General features: G+C 43.0%; 2 protein-coding genes across 2 annotated transcripts in view; one reads left to right on the forward strand and one right to left on the reverse strand.

Annotated features, from left to right (window-relative positions):
- The first annotated feature begins 649 nt into the window (after window positions 1-649).
- On the forward strand, window positions 650-12,779 carry disp3 (dispatched RND transporter family member 3). Its single transcript, XM_056418456.1, has 20 exons — window positions 650-2,146; window positions 2,655-2,874; window positions 2,986-3,122; window positions 3,241-3,375; window positions 4,089-4,249; window positions 4,425-4,564; window positions 4,685-4,776; window positions 4,884-5,048; window positions 5,691-5,852; window positions 5,935-6,081; window positions 6,173-6,309; window positions 6,424-6,593; window positions 6,695-6,825; window positions 7,279-7,463; window positions 7,571-7,697; window positions 8,805-8,950; window positions 9,032-9,191; window positions 9,310-9,423; window positions 9,555-9,727; window positions 10,364-12,779. Exons 1-20 carry the CDS (start codon window positions 1,144-1,146, stop codon window positions 10,718-10,720), a joined length of 4,062 nt encoding a protein of 1,353 aa, XP_056274431.1. The 5' UTR covers window positions 650-1,143; the 3' UTR covers window positions 10,721-12,779.
- Window positions 12,780-15,439: 2,660 nt separating this feature from the next.
- Window positions 15,440-19,598, reverse strand: part of bmp1a (bone morphogenetic protein 1a) — a 31,480-nt gene continuing 27,321 nt past the window's right edge. Inside the window, 3 exon segments of the mRNA XM_056418564.1 lie at window positions 15,440-16,889; window positions 18,296-18,546; window positions 18,933-19,146. Coding sequence (XP_056274539.1) covers window positions 16,755-16,889; window positions 18,296-18,546; window positions 18,933-19,146 — 600 coding nt within the window. The 3' untranslated portion in view covers window positions 15,440-16,754.

A 19,598-nucleotide genomic window follows, 5' to 3' on the forward strand; every position in this document is an offset into this window, starting at 1 on the left:
ATTTTGGAAGATGGATTTTTCACTTTGGCTACAGAGCTGAGAGCAGCAATCTTTTACACATAATCAAGATTCACTGTCTTACCTGGCTGACCTTAAAGCACTGCTCTAAAGAGAATAGATAAATTGCTGCAGTTAGTGGGCTCGCAGCCACTTGAATACAAACTGCAGTATCTCGTGTGTATAGAGTCGGGAAAACAAGTGGCACCTATTGACACTATTATTCAAAGGCTGCCCATCGCAGCGGATAAACACTTTCTTATTCCACAACTCCGTCTCATATCACAGTCGCTCTTATGTCACTAATTAGGCAAATTAAATGATTTCTTTTGCTGCAGAGCAGACACACTTCTGGTGATTTGTAGCCAGCCACCGGCGGACCCTCTCTGGGTGACAATGGCTTGCAAACGCTGACAGAGAGAATAATTAAAGCACAGCTTTTAACCGGTCTCACCCTCAAGCTCTTGTGATCAGCATCTCAAAGCAGGACAGCCATGTTCTCTCACGAGGAAAAAAAGGTCTCCCCTCCTACATTTTTTTCTCCATGTGAGCTGCCAGTGCAAGATTCTCGTTGACAGCTGCATAAAGACGCACTTAATTCTCACTACCTTGCGAGAAATGTCTTTATTTTTCAAAGAAAAGCACTGTTTTTTCAATAAAGATAACATTAATCAAAAATACACACTATACATTGTTAATGTGGTAAATGACTATTCTAGGTGGAAACGTCTGGTTTCTAATTAAATATCTCCAGAGGTGTATAGAGGCCCATTTCCATCAACTATCACTCCAGTGTTCTAATGGTACATTGTGTTTGCTAATCGCCTTAGAAGACTAATATCTGATCAGAAAACCCTTGTGCAATTATGTTAGCACAGCTGAAAACAGTTATGCTGGTGATATAAGCTATACAACTGGCCTTCCTTTGAGCTTGAAGTTTGAAGAACAAAATTAATACTTCAAATATTAATCATTATTTCTAACCTTGTCAATGTCTTGACTATATTTTATATTCAATTTTCAATTCATTTGATAAATAAAAGTGAGTTTTCATGGAAGACACGGAATTGTCTGGATGACCCCAAACTTTTGAACGGTAGTGTATGTTCTGCTCCTGCCCCAAGAGAGAAAGGGGTGTTACTTTCAATGATCGAGTGGTGTTATGTCTCCCAAACAGGCGCCAGCATGGATGTGGAGGATGAGCCACTGCTGTTTCAGACCAGCTGGGGAGGGGAGGAAGAGGAGGAGGAAGAGGAGGAGGATGGAGTCACGCTTGCGACAGGACAGAGGTGTTTCTCTGGAGAGACTGGGGAGTGTGTGCTTTGGAGGGCAGTCGGGTGGGTGTACACACAGCCCTGGGCCAGTGGAGTGGTTGTAGGGGTAGTTGTCTCGCTCCCGTGCGCCCTGTTTGCCTACATGCTCCTCTACTGCCCTCCCCTGGACATCGACCTCTCCTACAGCGCCTTTGAGGTTCAGAGTCACTTCTCTGCCGAGCGCTTCGATGCCCTGACCATCGCTGTGAAGACTCAGCTGGGGTCCTGGGACAGACGCAGGCGAGACTTAGATGACAGCGAGTCTGAGGCCCTGAGGGAGCTTCTGCTGGAGAGGCTGAGCAGACGGGGAGCGTTCAACAGGACAGGACACGAGGGCCCGAGGTCTCCCTCTCCTCAGAACGACCCTTTAGAGACAGTAGATGATCAGAAGAGAGGAGCATCAGAGAGCAGAGATACAAGGACAGCGTTTGATTTGAGTCTGGAGGAAATGGGGACGCACAAGAACTCAAAGCACAGAGCCGCAGAGAGATCACGGGAGGAGAACCTCACCAGGAGGCGCAGGTTTGCTCCCAATTACTACCTGCAGAGCCAGGCTCTGTGGAGGATAGAGCTGGTGTTTGTGGCTCAAGGGGAAGGCGATCGCAACATCTTCACCCCTGAACGCCTGCAGACGATTCACCGCGTGGAGCGCCTGCTCATGCAGCACCCGCAGTTTCATCAGTTCTGCTGGAAGCCTCTGGAGATGTTGAGGGATCTGCCACTGGGACCGTCCTACTGCTCCCCACCCAGCTCCATCCTCTCTTACCTGTACCCCAGTGAGAGGGGAGGGAGGATATACTATGACGGCATGGGCCCGGATCTCGCTGATATTGAAGGTGAGTCCCCGGCGAGAGGAAATAGCAGCCTTCAAATATAAAGGAATACCTGTAAACAACAGATCACCTCTTGCCAGATCATAGTGCAATAACTGCAATAATAACTTCATATCCACACTATGTTGATCTGCACTTCACACATACACACACACTTCATTTTCATTTACACTACACACATACACACACTTTGCATTTTGCACACTGTCTATATTTAATATTTTAATATTTAATTTAATTTGTCATTAGTATTGTATTGTGTATTGTGTATGCATATATGTTGTATAGATACATATATATTTATTTTATATCTTACTTTGTATACTTCTTGTATACATCTTTATCTTTCATCCCTGTTTTTTATATTTAATTTTTTATTCTTGTGTGTTTAGTTTATTAGTGCTGCTACTGTTACGACAAATTTCCCCTTGGGGATTAATAAAGTACATATCTATCTATCTATCTAAAGAATCCTCCTAACAGTGCTGATTTGCAATGCGTGTATTCCCAGGTTCTCTGAGTCTGGCCATCACCCACCCACAGTTCTACTGGTACGTGGATGAGAGTCTGTCCCCTGAGCATCTCTCCTCCTCCCTCTTGCGCAGTGAGATCCACTTCGGAGCTCCTCTTCCTTCCTTCTCCTCCACACAGGACCGAGCTCACGAGCAAAGAGCACTTTTCAAAAACTTTGTCGTCCAGTACGCAGACATCCTGGCAAAGCAATCTACCAGGTCAGGACCATTAGCTGCAGAACATAATTATCCCACTCAGGGGTTTCACCGTATTGTGCTACACATTGTTACAAGCTGTTTACTTGTGGTGCTATGATCTCCTTTTCCCAGCCAGGTGAAGGTGCTGTATGGCGGAACAGAGCTGTTTGATGATGAGGTGAGACACACCTTCCACAATGACATGATGCTGGCTGTCATCAGTGGAGCTTGCATTACTGTGCTCGTCTATGTCCTTACCTCCTTTTCTGGTACAGTAGGGCCTGCTTTTAATTCCACTTGCATTGATGCACTACCTTTTTTTTAACTCTGTTGTTGGTGCCATACGAATGTTAACGAGCTCTTCGATGCTGTGTTATCTCTCTGTAGTGTTTCTGACTTTCTTCGGACTTACTAGCATCGGACTGAGCTGCCTGATGGCGCTTTTTCTGTACCATGTTGTCTTTGGCGTGAGGTACCTGGGCATTCTCAATGGGGTGGCGGCCTTTGTTATTATCGGTATAGGTAAGGACAGATGAATACCATTCTTTTCATTCAAGGAGTAGTTTGATATTTTAGAAAATGCACTGAGAAAGTTAAGTGTATTTTTATAAAAACTGTGAAACGAGTCCTTTTGTGGTTGAAAAAGATAATAATTTACCGTGCACTACCGTTCAAATGTTTGGGGTCATCCAGACAATTTCGTGTCTTCCATGAAAACTCACTTTTATTTATCAAATGAATTGAAAATTGAATAGAAAATATAGTCAAGATATTGACAAGGTTAGAAATAATGATTAATATTTGAAGTATTAATTTTGTTCTTCAAACTTCAAGCTCAAAGGAAGGCCAGTTGTATAGCTTATATCACCAGCATAACTGTTTTCAGCTGTGCTAACATAATTGCACAAGGGTTTTCTAATCAGATATTAGTCTTCTAAGGCGATTAGCAAACACAATGTACCATTAGAACACTGGAGTGATAGTTGATGGAAATGGGCCTCTATACACCTATGGAGATATTTCATTAGAAACCAGACGTTTCCACCTAGAATAGTCATTTACCACATTAACAATGTATAGTGTGTATTTTTGATTAATGTTATCTTTATTGAAAAAACAGGGCTTTTCTTTGAAAAATAAAGACATTTCTAAGTGACCCCAAACTTTTGAATGGTAGTGTATGTTTGCCATCAAATGTAATACGGCAGCTCTTTTGTTATCTCACTGTTTCCCAGGGGTGGATGATGTATTCGTGTTCATCAGCACCTTCAGACAGGCTTCTCATCTGCGTCAACCGCAGCAGCGAATGATCTACACAATTAAAACAGCCGGCCGAGCTACTTTCCTCACCTCCTTCACTACGGCAGCTGCCTATGCTGCTAACACCTTCTCTCAGGTAATCATAGCAGAGAAAATCAACTGTTAATAGGATATATACAAGGAGTATAAATGACTCTGCCGTGGATGAATAGGAGTGCCTCTCTCCGCAGTTTTTTTGTTGTTGCATGCGATAAGCACAAATTAAATGTTTCAAGGTCCTTTACAATGTGTTTCGTTTAACTGACACTTAGATTCCAGCCGTGCATGACTTCGGCCTATTCATGGCCCTCATTGTGAGCTGCTGCTGGCTTTGGGTGTCAGCCCTGATGCCCGCCGCTCTTTGTATCTGGACCGAGTGCGTGGAGCCTCAGGAGCACGTGTGGTTGAACTGGTGAGCCGTTGTTCCCTTAGTTGTGTGTGAGACTCTATTTGCGCATGCTGTGCGACGCCTCGGGCACGTTGTCATCCCTTCAGCTGTCGCTCCCCCTCAACTGCTTCCTCTCGCTTGAAGCTGGAGGCTTTTTCCGGGCCTGTCGACGAGCCACGGCCCTTTGTCGGATGAGGATGATGATGTGGCACTTCTGTCAGTGGAGATGGAGCCAGGTGAGATCATTATCTCCCTTAAGTTTATCACGGGGAAGAGAATGACTCTCGGTCGTAAGACGCCGCTCTCCAGGCACCACTAACTCCCCGCCTTCGCCTCGGCTCAGGCGCCTGCGACACAGACGGCGACGTGGCCATCCTTTCCCTGTCGGTGGAGACGTCTCGGTGCCCTCCGGGCCAGCGGCACGTGGGCGTCGTGAGCACGAATCTCCGGTGGGCGCTGAAGCACTTAGTGGCGGAGCCGGTCGTGGCGCGACGAAAGGTCGTCCTAGGTGAGATTTGATATGAATCTCGGAGAACTCTCTTGAAATGAAAATGTAAACTCTGTGAAAGATCAGAGAGACATTTCTGGAGTTTGGTTTTTTAAAGATATTGTCAGCCAAGATCTTGAGCTCATTTCTGGATGTCCTGGAGGGATTTAGTCAGTCAGTGGAAGAGCAAGTGTCTATCAGGAAGTCTTTATCCTCCCTCTTTTAAGGAGTGACTGTAATTACCTTCGCATTGAAAATGCGGAAGGTTATGTTTTGATCACCGTGTATTTATTTATTTATTTGTATGCGTGTTACTCGCATAACTAAAAAAGTATTAAACCGAATCGCATGAAATTTGGTGGGATGATTGGTTATTATCCGGGGACCATTTGATTAGATTTTGGGATCGATCGGGTCAAAGGTCATGGACAAGGCCATGAAAAGGTCAAAATCTTCTTTTTACCAATTTTTATCCAATTGGCATGCAACTAATGCCAAAATGTTCATAATTCAATGCCCGATCTTGTGACATGTGAAGGTATGCGCTCTACCGAGTGCCCATTCTAGTTGATTATTGTAATTGATCTGTCTCTCAGCTGCTCCAGCTACTCCATCAATACCGTGTCTCTGCCGTGATTTATCGTTGTCTTCCTGTTGGCCCAGGCGTCTTCCTCCTGGTGCTGCTTTTGTCTGCCGGGTTCTGCTGTCTCCTGAGGCCCGCCACTCACGCCCCTGTTCTCTTCCGCCGGGACACAAACCTCCAGACTCTGCTGGCTCTGAGGAGCAACCTCAGCGGCCAAGGCATCTCCTGCCCCATGTGCTCGGGTGAGACCGCGGCAGCGTTAATACACTCTCACCAATTCACCTCACAGATCCAAATACCTGAATTGCACGTATCGATCCGCAGGTGTGTTCATGGAAAAGCCACATCTTTTGTACAGCCACGCTTCCTCGTCGGCATTTAAGTTCTCCACACGTCAGCAGACCCAGAGCGCGTCGACCTTCTCTTCTCCTCGGAGATTAGGAAAACCAAGTTCAAGCACCAATCAAACAGGTGAAATGCAGCATATATAAATCATCTTCCGCTGCATTCAAAACCTCTTCCACTATTGCATAATATTGGACTCTGCATGTTTTTTTCCCAGGCTCTTTACTCACAGTTTTCATATCAAAATTGGACCTCGGAGCCTCGACAACCATTTACCGCTTCTCCCTCAACACCAGCACTCCCTCCCCATGGAAACGGTGCAGCACAGAGCACGAAGAGGTGTCCTCATTTCAGGTGAGAGAGCAAAAAAAACAATAACAATATTTTAATTAGCTGTACCGTTATGTCTCTCAACTGCAATATGTGCCACGAAAGCGGCTTATAACTAATCTTGTTTGATCTGAATAGGCTTATAATCAGCCCCGTGGCAATTACACCACCAGAATGACAGCGTGTGTTTCCCATGTGTACCACCCGTACCCCAGCTGGATGATCACATCCACCTCATGTGAACCCCATCACGGCTGGACGCCAGAGTTTTCCTTTTATGTAGCGTCGTCTCTGCAGCAGCACAGCAGGTGAAAACTCAAATGAGAGATATCAAAGTGTGAGTTGGATGGACTGTCGTGTTGTTTTAGGGGACAATCTGTCATTGCAGCTCTGGTTTCCGCTGCTTTAGGAGACTGTGCTTTGCCCAGCGCCGCCTGAGACCTCATCCCAGCCGTGTGTGTGTCAACCCGCCTGGCTGCGGCCTCAGTTCTGGGCCTGATGGACCCACACAGGGAACCTTTTACATCCCTCTTCCCAGTGGTGAGTGAGCTAATGACCGAAAGCCTCATTAACATTGATTAGTTTGTGAGCCCATCGTGAAAAAAATATTTTCTCACTGCAAATAAAACAAAACTTTTTTTTTCATTCTCATGTTGAGCTTTTACAAAAAGAGAAACTGATTTAACATTCTTCTTAAAGTGGCATCTTCCGAATCCACAGTACTCTACTTTACACCGATATTTTTACAACGTATAAATAAATGCCTGTTGAGAGATTTTCCTCTGGTTCTATTTTCAAAGATCCCTCTTCACATGATGAAATATCTTCTTTTTTTTCATTCTCATGTTGAGCTTTTAAAATAAAGAAACTGATTTAACATTCTTCTTAAAGTGGCATCTTCCGAATCCACAGTCCTCTACTTTACACCGATATTTTTTACAACGTATAAATAAATGCCTGTTGAGAGATTTTCCTCTGGTTCTATTTTCAAAGATCCCTCTTCTGCTGCCAAAATGAAATCATCCAAAACGTTTGGCTTCAACCCATGCAGCGGCGGTGCGTGTGGCCATCCAGCGGTCCGTCCTCTGGTGGACACCGGGGCAATGGTTTTTGTTGTGTTTGGCATCTTGGGAGTCAATCGAACCGAAAACAGGGACAACCACGTTATTTCCGATATGGTGAGGGTCACACGTGTGTCATGTTAATAATCATCAGAAATAAAGCACAGACAGGTTTGTTTCTAATATTATCGTGTGGTTGACATGGTGTTTAATTCTCTCCAAAGGGCAGCATTATATTGGACCCAGACTTTGATATTTTCCAGGAAATGGGGCTTCTTTGCAAGATCTGTAAAGCTTTTAGTGCAAACACACAACTTGTAAAGCCGGGAGGAGCGCAGTGTTTGCCTTCAGGTAACAACCACACACTATTCAGAGGGAAATCTTTTATTTCACCATACGATATCATAAAAATATTATCAAAACCGTATAGCTGAAATGGTTTGTTGATTAATTGATTAGGGAATTGATTAACAAAAACAAGAATTAATCAATTCAATTCTGACGTCATTTTATTAGCAAAAGTGACAAAAATCCACTGGTTTCATCTTCTTAAATATAAATATTGTCTTGTTTTCTTACTGCACTTTTTAAAGCACATTTACTATTTTGGGTTTTCTGAAGGACGAAACACAAACAAATTTAATTGTGATTTGGGAAACTGCTAAATAAATAAATCAATCGAGGAATCGTAATGAAAATAATCAATTATTGAAGCACTAAAAGAAATATTTAGACACAACTGTATTATAAAGTGCTTTACAAGTGGGTAAGACTTTATAACAAATCCCCTCTGGTCAGATCCTCCTCAAATTGAACAACAGAAATAAACCTTGCACAGCTTTCACTGTATATACTTGATATACACTGCATTATTTTCATTTTCATTTTCTTTGTAATTTTCTTTTTTTTACATTGAATATCTCCTGCCCTACTATTTTATTATATTATATTTATATTGTACACATGCTTGCTGCGACTACAACATTTCCTTCTGGGAATGCATAAAGTATTTATCTATCTATCTATCTATCTATTCATCTATTTATTTACACTTAAACACGCTCACAACTTTATCCTGGACACTTTAACCTGCTGACAATTCACTTTAATCACTACCTTGTGTAATATATATATATATATACACATATATACAAACACATATATACATACACACATATATATATTATATATATTTTGTTCTCCTGTGTATATTTAATATTGTATTTTGTATTAAATGTTAATCTTTTATTAAACCTCTAATGTGCACCCGCTGCTGTGATCCTGCAATTTCCCCACTGTGGGACTAATAAAGGAATATCTAATCTAATCTAATCTATCTATCTAAAAAAACATGAATCCTGAACAAAAATAAACTCGACCATGGCATAAAATCCTAATAGAGATGAACCATGTATGAAGTGAGAAGTGTGTAAAAAGTGCTGTCCTGGCTCTCTCCAGGTGATAAGCTGTCGTCGGTTCTGCCCCTGCTCCATCCCGAGTGTCGCTCTCTCCCTGAGCCCAACCTGCTCCCCGGGCAGCTCTCTCACGGAGCGGTGGGAATGCATGGAGGCAAGATCCGCTGGCTCTCCATGGCCTTTGAGTCTGTAAGTCCCTCCACCTTTCAGCTCAGAGCAGCACTTTTCCAGCTGGTGCCATGCGTAATGTTCGACCTCTCTTCTTCCAAGACCACATACAAAGGGAAATCCTCCTTCCAGACCTATTCTGACTTCCTTCAGTGGGAGAACTTCCTCCGGGAGCAGCTCGCCTCACTCCCGCCGTCCTCCGCCCTGCAACGGGGTTTCCAGACCTGCGAGCACTGGAAGCAGATCTTCATGGAAATTATAGGCGAGTAAGAGGTGGCACTGCGTGTCAAATAGATGTGTTCATTCCTGCAAACCGACGATGGATTAATTAGGAAGAGGAAGTGAACGAATCTGATATTTTACTGCTCTCTGGTCTGTAGGTGTGAAGAGTGCCCTCTGGAGTCTGCTGCTGTCTCTGGCCATCTGTGTGGCAGCTGTGTCCGTGTTTACTGCACATCTTCTGCTGCTGCTCCCAGTCCTCATAACCATTCTAGGTAAGAGATGAACATTTGTATTTTCAGGTCTGAAAGTGACTCAAGTTTAAACATTCAGAAAGGAAGTGGAAAATTGAATTTTCTGACCTGGGTCGAGATATGTGTCATTTTGAGTTTTGGGCTTTCAACAGGAGTGATCTGTCTGGTCGTAGCGATCATGTATTGGCTGGGCTGGGAGATGGGAGGAATGGAGGCCATTTCTCTGTCTATACTTGTGGGATCTTCAGTGGATTACTGTCTGCACCTGGTGGAGGGATACCTGCTGGCTGGGGAGGCCGTTTCCTCTATGCCGGGTCATAACTCAGTATGGGAGTGCACATTTGTTCAGCACTTACACTCCCGTTCAAAAGTTTGGGATCACCCAGACAATTTCGTGTCTTCCATGAAAAATCACACTTTTATTTATCAAATGAATATAAAATATAGTCAAGACATTGACAAGGTTAGAAATAATGATTAATATTTGAAGTATTAATTTTGTTCTACAAACTTCAAGCTCAAAGGAAGGCCAGTTGTATAGCTTATATCACCAGCATAATTGCACAAGGGTTTTCTAATCAGACATTAGTCTTCTAAGGCGATTAGCAAACACAATGTACCATTAGAACACTGGAGTGATAGTTGATGGAAATGAGCCTCTATACACCTCTGGAGATATTTCATTAGAAACCAGACGTTTCCACCTAGAATAGTCATTTACCACATTAACAATGTATAGAGTGTATTTTTGATTAATGTTATCTTTATTGAAAAAACAGTGCTTTTCTTTGAAAAATAAAGACATTTCTAAGTGACCCCAAACTTTTGAACGGTAGTGTAGAAAAACTTCCACAGCATGTCTTCCGTTTACACACACCCGACGACTCAGATTTGGGATTTAATCCGGCGAGATGAGTAAAGAGGAGCCACTCCTCCTTTTAATCTGTGCTTTTGTTTGCAGGAGCCTGGGCCCGAGAGGCAGCGCCGCACCTTGGAGGCAGTGAACCACGTGGGCGTTGCCATACTGTCCAGCGCCGTCACCACGGTGATCTCCACGGTGCCGCTCTTCTTCTGCGTCATCGTGCCGTTCGCCAAGTTTGGCCAGATAGTGGCCATTAACACCGCCGTCTCCATTTGTTTCACCCTGACCGTGACCGTGGCCATGTTGGCGTGCGTGGCCCCCGCCCGCTTCAGCAGACCCCCCGCCGCGGTGCTGAAGGCCAGCCTGGCCGTGACGGCCGCCGCAGCCCTGGGAGCCGCTCTGTGCTGGGCGGGAGGTCGGCTGGGCGCGTCGGCCCGGCCGTCAGTCAGCACGTAAACACAACCGTGCGCCCGTCACACGGACGCCAGGCAGGGGAGTTCCTCTGTACGCACAACTGTATACGCACTGTGTTCCTCCGTGTTTGGGAGAAATATCAGATCAGTAAATTATCTTGTTCTTTACAGCACAAAGATGTCAGAATGTATTCATATTTAGAAGCGGTTTGTCGTTACAAAGTACATATTTACCTTCGCATTGAAAATGCGGAAGGTTATGTTTTGATCGTCGTGTATTTATTTATTTGTATGCGTGTTATTCGCAAAACTCAAAAAGTATTGAACCGAATCGCATGAAATTTGGTGGGATGATTGTTTATTATCCGGGGACCAGTTGATTAGATTTTGGGATCGATCGGGTCAAAGGTCAAAGGTCATGAACAGGTCAAAATCTTTCGCAGAACTCAAAAAGTATTGAACCGAATCGCATGAAATTTGGTGGGATGATTGTTTATTATCCGGGGACCAGTTGATTAGATTTTGGGATCGATCGGGTCAAAGGTCAAGGTCAAAGGTCATGAACAGGTCAAATCTTCTTGAATCACATGGAATTTGGTGGGATGATTGGTTATTATCCGGGGACCATTTGATTAGATTTTGGGATCAATCGGGTCAAAGGTCAAGGTCATGGAAAGGTCAACATCTTTTTTTTACCATAGCACGATACATTTTTGTCCAATTGGCATGCAACTAATGCCAAAATGTTTATAATTCAATGCCCAATCTTGTGATATGCGAAGGTATGCGCTCTACTGAGTGCCCATTCTAGTTTATTTATTTATTGTATGAGTGTTATTCGCATAACAAAAAAAGTTTTTAACCGAATCGCATGAAATTTGGTGGGATGATTGGTTATTATCCGGGGACCACTTGATTAGATTTTGGGATCGATCGGGTCAAAGGTCAAGGTCATGAAAAGGTCAACATCTTCTTGAATCGCATGAAATTTGGTAGGATGATTGGTTATTATCCGGCGGCCATTTGATTAGATTTTGGGATCAATCGGGTCAAAGGTCAAGGTCATGGACAGGTCAACATCAATTCTTATCCAATTGGCATGCAACTAATGCCAAAATGTTCATAATTCAATGCCCAATCTTGTGATATGCGAAGGTATGCGCTCTACCGAGTGCCCGTTCTAGTTTTCACTTGTATTGATCGGTGGCTTTTAAGAACCTCAAAGTGCTGTGTGACTCACTGCGGCGGGTCGACCTTTCAGGGTCGAGACGACGGTTCATCTAATTTGATCCGATGTCGTCTTCGCCCTCTCGTGGAGATAAGCGAGTCATCGTTGGGAAATACAGGCTGAGTCACAGTTTTCAGAAGTCACCGACTGTGACCTGCGGTTGCGAACACCGAGAGGGGGCAGCGCTCCGACGCGCGGGATGATTCACGGCCATCTTGTGAAACATCGCATCCGTTTGATTTCTTTGGTGCGTTTCCTTCGTTTGTGCATTTAATGCGTTTTCAGCCACATCAGCAACAACGGTCACGATGTCCAGATGTGGCTGGATTAAAAGTTCGACTGGTTAAGTTTTTACCGCGCACAGTTTTTTAAAAAAGTAACGCGGGATGTTAATGTTTTTGTGCGCTGCTCTCACACATTCTGCACTTTTGATGCCGCGAGCACGCACTTGTTCTGAAGAGTTGCGTAAACCAAAACGTCCAAGAAGATATCGGCCTCTTTTATTTTTTAACCCTTTCACGCGTTTTTACCTCGGAAACTCAAACTGCTTGAACGTCCCTATTTTTGTGTCATCAGCACCAACTGAGAGAGACCTCTCGTCAGCTCCTCAGGTGTGCCCTCTACACGTCCGCCACTGCACTTGTAGACACTTCACCTGTAACCCGCTCTGCACTCACACGGCTCCGAGCGCCACTCAAACACCCACCGGCGCCGGCTCCGGTCGGCCCCGCGGTGAAGGTGAGGGCCATTTGTCAAACGGCACTACGCGATAATGGCTCGGGGGGAGGGAGGGGGATGGACTCACTTGAGTCGTAGCTTTCTGTTTTGTGTGTGTTACTTTTTGAATGTCAAATAAAAACCGATGCAGAAAGCCTCTGGCGTGTTCTTTTTTGAAACCTCATCCGCGTTGTTGTGCAAGCGAGCGGCAGAGCAGAAGGAAGACCCGTCAGACACGTCTCCAATTGGACGTCGTTAATAATTCACATGAAATGTCTGACATTTGACATCGACTTGTAGCGCATTAATGTTTCATGTCTGTCGTTAACACAACAGAACTGACCGATCGCTACACACAGCTAAAAACTAAATGTCCTATTTTGAGTAAACATTTACAGACTTTTCTTCCCGAGAGTCTTCAGTCTGCGTTATTCTGCTGGAAAAAAAGCATCGCATTTATTATGTTGCAGTAGAAAAAGAAAACACTGTGTTGCCAATTTAGACGTTTCTACTGCCAGTGGAGGAACTTCTATAGAGTTTGAATGCTGGTCGTCTTTTTCCATGTGAATGGATGCAAAGGTATTTTTTCACAGGAGCACTTGTTGTAAGGTATGGAAGCCTGTTTCCGCCACTGTGATAAAAAAATTAAGATCCTGTAAGTCATAATTATGAGATACTATCTCATAATTATGACTTCACTATCTCATAATTATGAGATACTATCTCATAATTTCGACTTACTATCTCATAATTATGACTTCACTATCTCATAATTATGAGATGCTAAGTCATAATTATGAGATACTATCTCATAATTATGACTTACTATCATAATTATGACTTAGCATCTCATAATTATGAGATACTATCTCATAATTTCGATTTACTATCTCATAATTATGAGATACTATCTCATAATTTCGACTTACTATCTCATAATTATGACTTACTATCTCATAATTATGACTTAGCATCTCATAATTATGACTTACAAGATCTTAATTTTTTTATCACAGTGGCGGAAACGGGCTTCCATAGTAAGGAGACCTTTTCCATGCAAATAATAAGTATGTGCAACCAGTGTATAAAGAATTACTATTACCATGAAAGGGTAAGATGATATGTTTCGTCATCCAGAAATACTAAAGTACAGTCAACATCTTTTGAATTATGGAGAGCCGTTCTTATTATCGTTGTGGAAACATTTTCCATGATCTGCAGCACCAGGAGAGGTGGCAGTGACCCGAAGGGCTGCCAGACACAAGGCAGTTCATAACCTCACGTGTTCAGAAACCGTGACGACTATTAAAAGCGATGATGTGAAACGCACTACGGGAAAAAACAGCTTTACGATTCTCAAATCCGAAATGAAGGCACAGAATAATAAACGATATGTTTATAATCCTAACTCATTAATTCACTGTCCAGCAAGGATGTTAACAGAGAGAAAAGAGCAGAAACAAGTTTTAATAACCACGGATAAAGCATCCATCGGAACTTTTTTTGAGCAATTAAATATAGGCTATCTCTTGTTCTGCCTGTTTTGTGATATACATGCCTAAAACGTGGCTAATATTTATATACTGAAATAATATCGGTATTTTAATTATTATAACTAGGATGATTTTTTAGTTGCCTATTTTTTGGCGCCCCCTCAGGACTTGGTGCCCTACGCACAGCGCGTAGTGCGCGTTATGGGAGCGGCGGCACTGCTCCATTCTTCCTGTGGCTTAGTGTTCACAATGTTTTTTGTGTGTGTTTTCACAGGATGATCGTCGCTGTATAATCATCACGAAAGTATTTGTTTTTGTCAAACTGCGTCGGTCGTGTGTATATCGCGTAAGCCTCGCGAAAAAGCATTGCTAAATATGTTTATTTGTTCGAGTGTGTTCTAGTATACGCCCGAGGTAACCAGTTGTTTCAGATCATCTATCCTGTATTGAGTTGTCAACATAATATACTTTGACATTTTCATGACTTTTTTAGACTGAAATTACGTTTTTTGTTCGACTCACCGTTCTACGATTTCATGACATACTATATTATAACTTTTGTTTAGCTTTGCCATACTGTACTAAGATTTTTTTTGGACAATTTTATGGCTTATATTTTACTTACTATATCTTTTTGATGACTTCAAGGTTTTTATCATACAATACAATAAATATACTGAGAATATGTATCTTTAAACCAAATCAAATAAATGTCTTAATCCTTTTGATGTGTGTTTAGCCAGACTTCAGCCTGGTTACATCTGCGTGCCTGAGGGCCAATTTAAGTCTCGACAGTCTTGCAGTTTTCTGTGCATTTACACTGCTCTGCTTCTTTTATATTTATTAAATAAAAACACATAACAGAATGGTAATGGAGCAATAATAAGGGAGAGTAAAGATCGATGTAGAGGAACAAGTATTTAGCACGGTAGAAAATGAAATGCTTTCCTTCTGTAATCTCAAATGACAAGCTCCAGCTATAAATAGTAAATCGCTGATGAGATAATTAGGGGTATTTATATTTGGCTTGGTTGTTTTTTATGTTAGCAGAGTGTCATAAAAATATTTCAAAGACAGACGAATGTGCCATTTTAAGTACTCAGCTCTGTCATACTCCTACTCACGTGTCCTGGATTGCACTCAACCAGCAACTCAGCCAGTGAGACTCAGGACATGGTTTAACTGAAAGGGCACAAAACAGATTTACAGTTATCAGTCAATATTGTGCACACGGGCCAGACATCAAACCGAAGTGTCGGAGTCCTGAAATGCCGAGAAACATTATTCTCATTGTGTTGAGTGAGAAATAAATGGAGAAAAGGAATGAGTGAGCAACATAGTATATTCAACATTGACCAATGGCTATACATAAGAAGGCTAAATTCAACAGTACTGTTCCCCCTTTACATTGTATGTGTAATAACTATAACAATAAATACCCAGGCTCATTTGGTTCTTGTGAAATACTTCATTGTACCAAGAAAAAGCATTTTCTTTGGACAGCAATTATTTTACATCAGAACTGTAAATCAACACTGAAACATAATTCATATCTTTATTACCCCTTGTTAAGAGCACACACAATGTTCAAGTATGCCCAAGGAACTAAATGGAGCAATAAAAAAAAAAAAAGAAGCATAAGAGAGATAAAAATGCATTTAAAAATAAGTGAACTGGCATTGCATTTCACAAAAATTCATAAGCTCATGATTTTGGAACAATTCACTGTAAAGTGCTAACTGGTTTGAGCTGAGAAAAGCACATGTTCCCTTTGTAAGATCATACACATTACTTTATACATGGAGGTACAGTAATAGCAAGTCATCAGGCAAGCAATTACCAACCAGAAGACATGGACCACAATTCATGTATTAGTCCTTTAATAAGATAACTGCTTCCTTAATTTCCTTGTTAATGGTAACAATGAGAATCTTGCCACTGGTTGCCAGGACAATGCCAATTACAAATGCTGGTGTTGTCACTGGACAGTTTTCCTTCTTTCCTTGCAATTACATGCAATTGACTGACAAACAGTAACAACAATCTCAAGTCAAGTCCTTCTAATCCTTTTACAGATAGGAATCCTTGAACCAGAAGGATGAGTGTGAGGAGAGGAGAGCAACTATTGAGGAGAGCAGGAGACCCTCCCGTACTCCTCTTCCTCCTCTTCCTCTCCCCCCCCCTGGCTGTGGTGGGCTGGCCTGACAAAAGCAGGGATCTGTCCAGCTGATGCCTGCCTTCCTACAGGTCCTGAGAATCCACTATTTTCCTTTGTGCCTCTCATTGGGAGGCACGTTAAAAAAAGAAGAAAACTAACAAAAAAAATACCTGGAGGGATCTGGGTCAATAAATGTACCCTACTGTCCGCCTAAGGTGGACGTTCATCCTCCCACCCCGATCCTAACCATAAAAAGGTAAAAACAAGGTGTGCTGCAGAATGGCTTTACTCCTCACAGTCTGTGGGGGGAGCTAGAGCCCCTAGAAGCTGAGGTGCGGTTGGTGGTCTTGCGGCTGTTCGGTCGTGTCTGAATCGTCTTGGTAGTGGTGGCCGAAGGTTTCCGAGCATCAGGCCGGCGCCTCCCCTGGGAGCCCCTCCGTTTGCCCCTGTGCCCTGCACGGCCCCTTCTGGCCACCGCTTGTCACTTGCGAGAGTGGAGCGTGTCCTGGAACTTGGTGCTGGTGTAGCGGACGTGGAATCCTTTTTTGGCGATTGTATCGTCGGAGCGGAACTTGATCACAATGGAGTCGCCGGCTGAGTAGATCTCCTCTGGAGGCTGTCAGGAGGAACAAAACGACAGGTTGATGTGTGCTGTCGCGTTCTGGTTCTTTGACTGCACTTGCAGTCACAATAAAGACTCGTCACATGCTGAAAGGGAAGTCAAATCAGTGACGACGAAGAATGGCTTCTGACTACTTCTTCTGTACCAGCCGTGGATGTAAGGGTCCGGCTCAGGACTGGCCCTTTCCAAATGGTTTCTGATGCAGCCTTTGGCGGTTATTGAATGGAGGATATACAATATATATTCTGATGATTAGTTCCAGGTGCACCGCTCCATCAAGCTCATTTCTTCCCTGAACAAAACCATATACTGCATATCACTTTATCTATGTGTACCGTCTGGAGTACAAAGTCGGCCAAACTATTTTCAATGTTCTATTTTTTGTGTGCACATAAAATATGCAGCACTTGACCTGGCTGTTTGTCTATACATAGACATATATAATAATATAATTATATAATATAGCCGAAACACATATTATTATTATTATCATTATTATTATTATTATATTAATTCGAAACATCGTACTGAAAAATAATTAGTTGGTTGCGGTGTTTCGGCTTCAGCACTGTGGCGACAACAAAGACAAGACTGTAATGTCAGAGCGGGCAAAGTATGTGCAACCAACTGTAAAACACCTGGCTGTCGATTAAAGCCGTCACTCACGACATTAATATCTACAAAACCGCCTGAGTCGTAGTTTATTGCCGAAGAGATTTAAAACACAAGAAGAAAGCGGCCAACACATTTTATCACGCAGCAGCAAAATGTAGACTGCATGTAGTCGGCTGTTTAACGGAGAAAAGCCCTCGGGCTGATAGTAAGCCCCACCCACGCGATAATGAGTTTTTACCCTACATGAGACTGAATTGTGTCAGTTTATTTTGACCTGTTTTATAAAAGGAAACTTGATTGAGGAGCGACTCCCCGGGGTTCTGGGGTGTTATGTCCCCTCCAGCAACTCATTCACAGGAACAGGCGTGTGTAAAAGGCCAGAGCTTATTATGGAAGTGTGTAAATGAAATCAAGCTGTTCTCTGACCTGTGTTTCTATTCCCTGCTGGCCTCATTGTTCCAGACTCGGGCTGCAGCCTCAGCACTGGCTGATTAATTCACTTCTACAACCCTATGTCTCTGAGACTCTGATAAGTTATCGGCGGCCGGCAGTGATGGCTCGCGTTGACCCACAACCGCCTCCGCAGCATCAATCTCAAACCCAGAGGAACACGTCAACTTTAACACACCGATTAAAGTCTTTCGGCAGAGGTTATTCAACAGCAACGCAAACTTCCGAAACAATTATTTGAGTCCTGCTTCTGCTATACTGTAAACCTGAAAAAGTGCTAGAAAAACCAAGAAAAGACATTCAGGAAGAAGTGCTCGTTAGCAAAACGCTCTCACCCCTGAGCCGCAATAACGCCCCAGCCGTGGAGACTTGGTGTCAGCTCCATCGAACAGCTCCATGTAGTCATATCCACAGTCCGCCTCCTCCTCAATTTCAAAGGTCTGGAAGATGAGCTCCACTCCGTACCCTTTCTCCGCCGAGATCACCCACTGACAGTCAGAGGCTCCGGGGTAGTTATTGTCCCCGTACTGGGCGTGGGAGAACACGTCCTTGGTTTTGACCTCAGCCTTTAGACGACCCCCACACTCTGTGTCCGGAAAAATTGAGATGGATATTTTGTAAGCAGAGGTTGACGTTGACGAGCTACAAGTCCAGCTGCTTGTACTAAGGTCTCTGGCTTATATGAGGTTTTACAGCCATACTGACATAAAGGATTCTTCAACATGCTCTGTAGTTGGATACAAGTCATTATCAATCTCACACTGGGTGATGAATTGTTCCCAAAACTAAATCCTAAAAGCATTACATCCAAAAACCATTAAGACATTTGATATGAGAATATTGAGCATTGATATGTAACCCATGTCCAAAAAACATATAGTGATTTTACTGTAATCCTTCTCAGCTACTATTGTGTCTTTTTCTCAAGCAGGAAGGGAAATAAAGTTCTGTTATAACCACATCTATTCTTACCTGCAGTATGGGACGCCTCGAAGCCTTTCTTCTGCACAGAATTATCAGAGAAAAAGCGAATGAACAGCTTGTTGGCACTAGAGGTGATGGGCGAGGGCTTCTTGGTGCCACATAAGCGACCCAGACTCGGAGCTTTCCCATCTCGACCGTCGTAAATCTCAATGTGGTCATAAGCACACTCCAGGTGGGCCTCCATGTCGAGCTCGTTGAAGGCCTGGACAAAACAAGATGATGAGAACGTTGAAAGAAGTGTGGTGGAAATAGAAATTGATGAGATCAAACAAAGTATTTTATGCTTCTGTCATTTCAATAACATGCTGTTTTCTTAACAGTGATCCATTGTGATCTTTAGAAAACTTGTCGACACTGATAATAAAAAAACTATTCTCTCAGCACACAGGTAAGCTATTGGAAATATTTGACAATGCTGGCTTTATTGTAATTTAGAAACAGAGTCTTGCATGCTTTAATATGATAAGTTGGTGACTGATTTGCTTTCAGCAAACCTTAAAAATAATAAAAATATAATCTTTTTGTCAAAGACAGTCGACAAAAATGCATAAGATACACGGAAGAGGGAGCCACACATCGTTGTTAGCCAATGGCATAACCGTTTCTCACGGCAGTAAACACGGATGTCCTCAATGGATTTAGCAATCTTATAAA

Source organism: Pseudoliparis swirei, chromosome 7 (genome assembly GCF_029220125.1).
Source record: "Pseudoliparis swirei isolate HS2019 ecotype Mariana Trench chromosome 7, NWPU_hadal_v1, whole genome shotgun sequence".
NCBI classification, from domain to species: domain Eukaryota; kingdom Metazoa; phylum Chordata; class Actinopteri; order Perciformes; family Liparidae; genus Pseudoliparis; species Pseudoliparis swirei.

Excerpts from the sequence above, each read along its gene's own strand:
- disp3 (XM_056418456.1), top strand. The coding sequence starts at position 1,144 with ATGATCGAGTGGTGTTATGTCTCCCAAACAGGCGCCAGCATGGATGTG. Across the intron at positions 5,049-5,690 it reads GCGACGAAAGGTCGTCCTAG|GCGTCTTCCTCCTGGTGCTG; the intron begins GTGAGATTTGAT and ends CTGTTGGCCCAG. Across the intron at positions 9,728-10,363 it reads CTATGCCGGGTCATAACTCA|GAGCCTGGGCCCGAGAGGCA; the intron begins GTATGGGAGTGC and ends TTTTGTTTGCAG.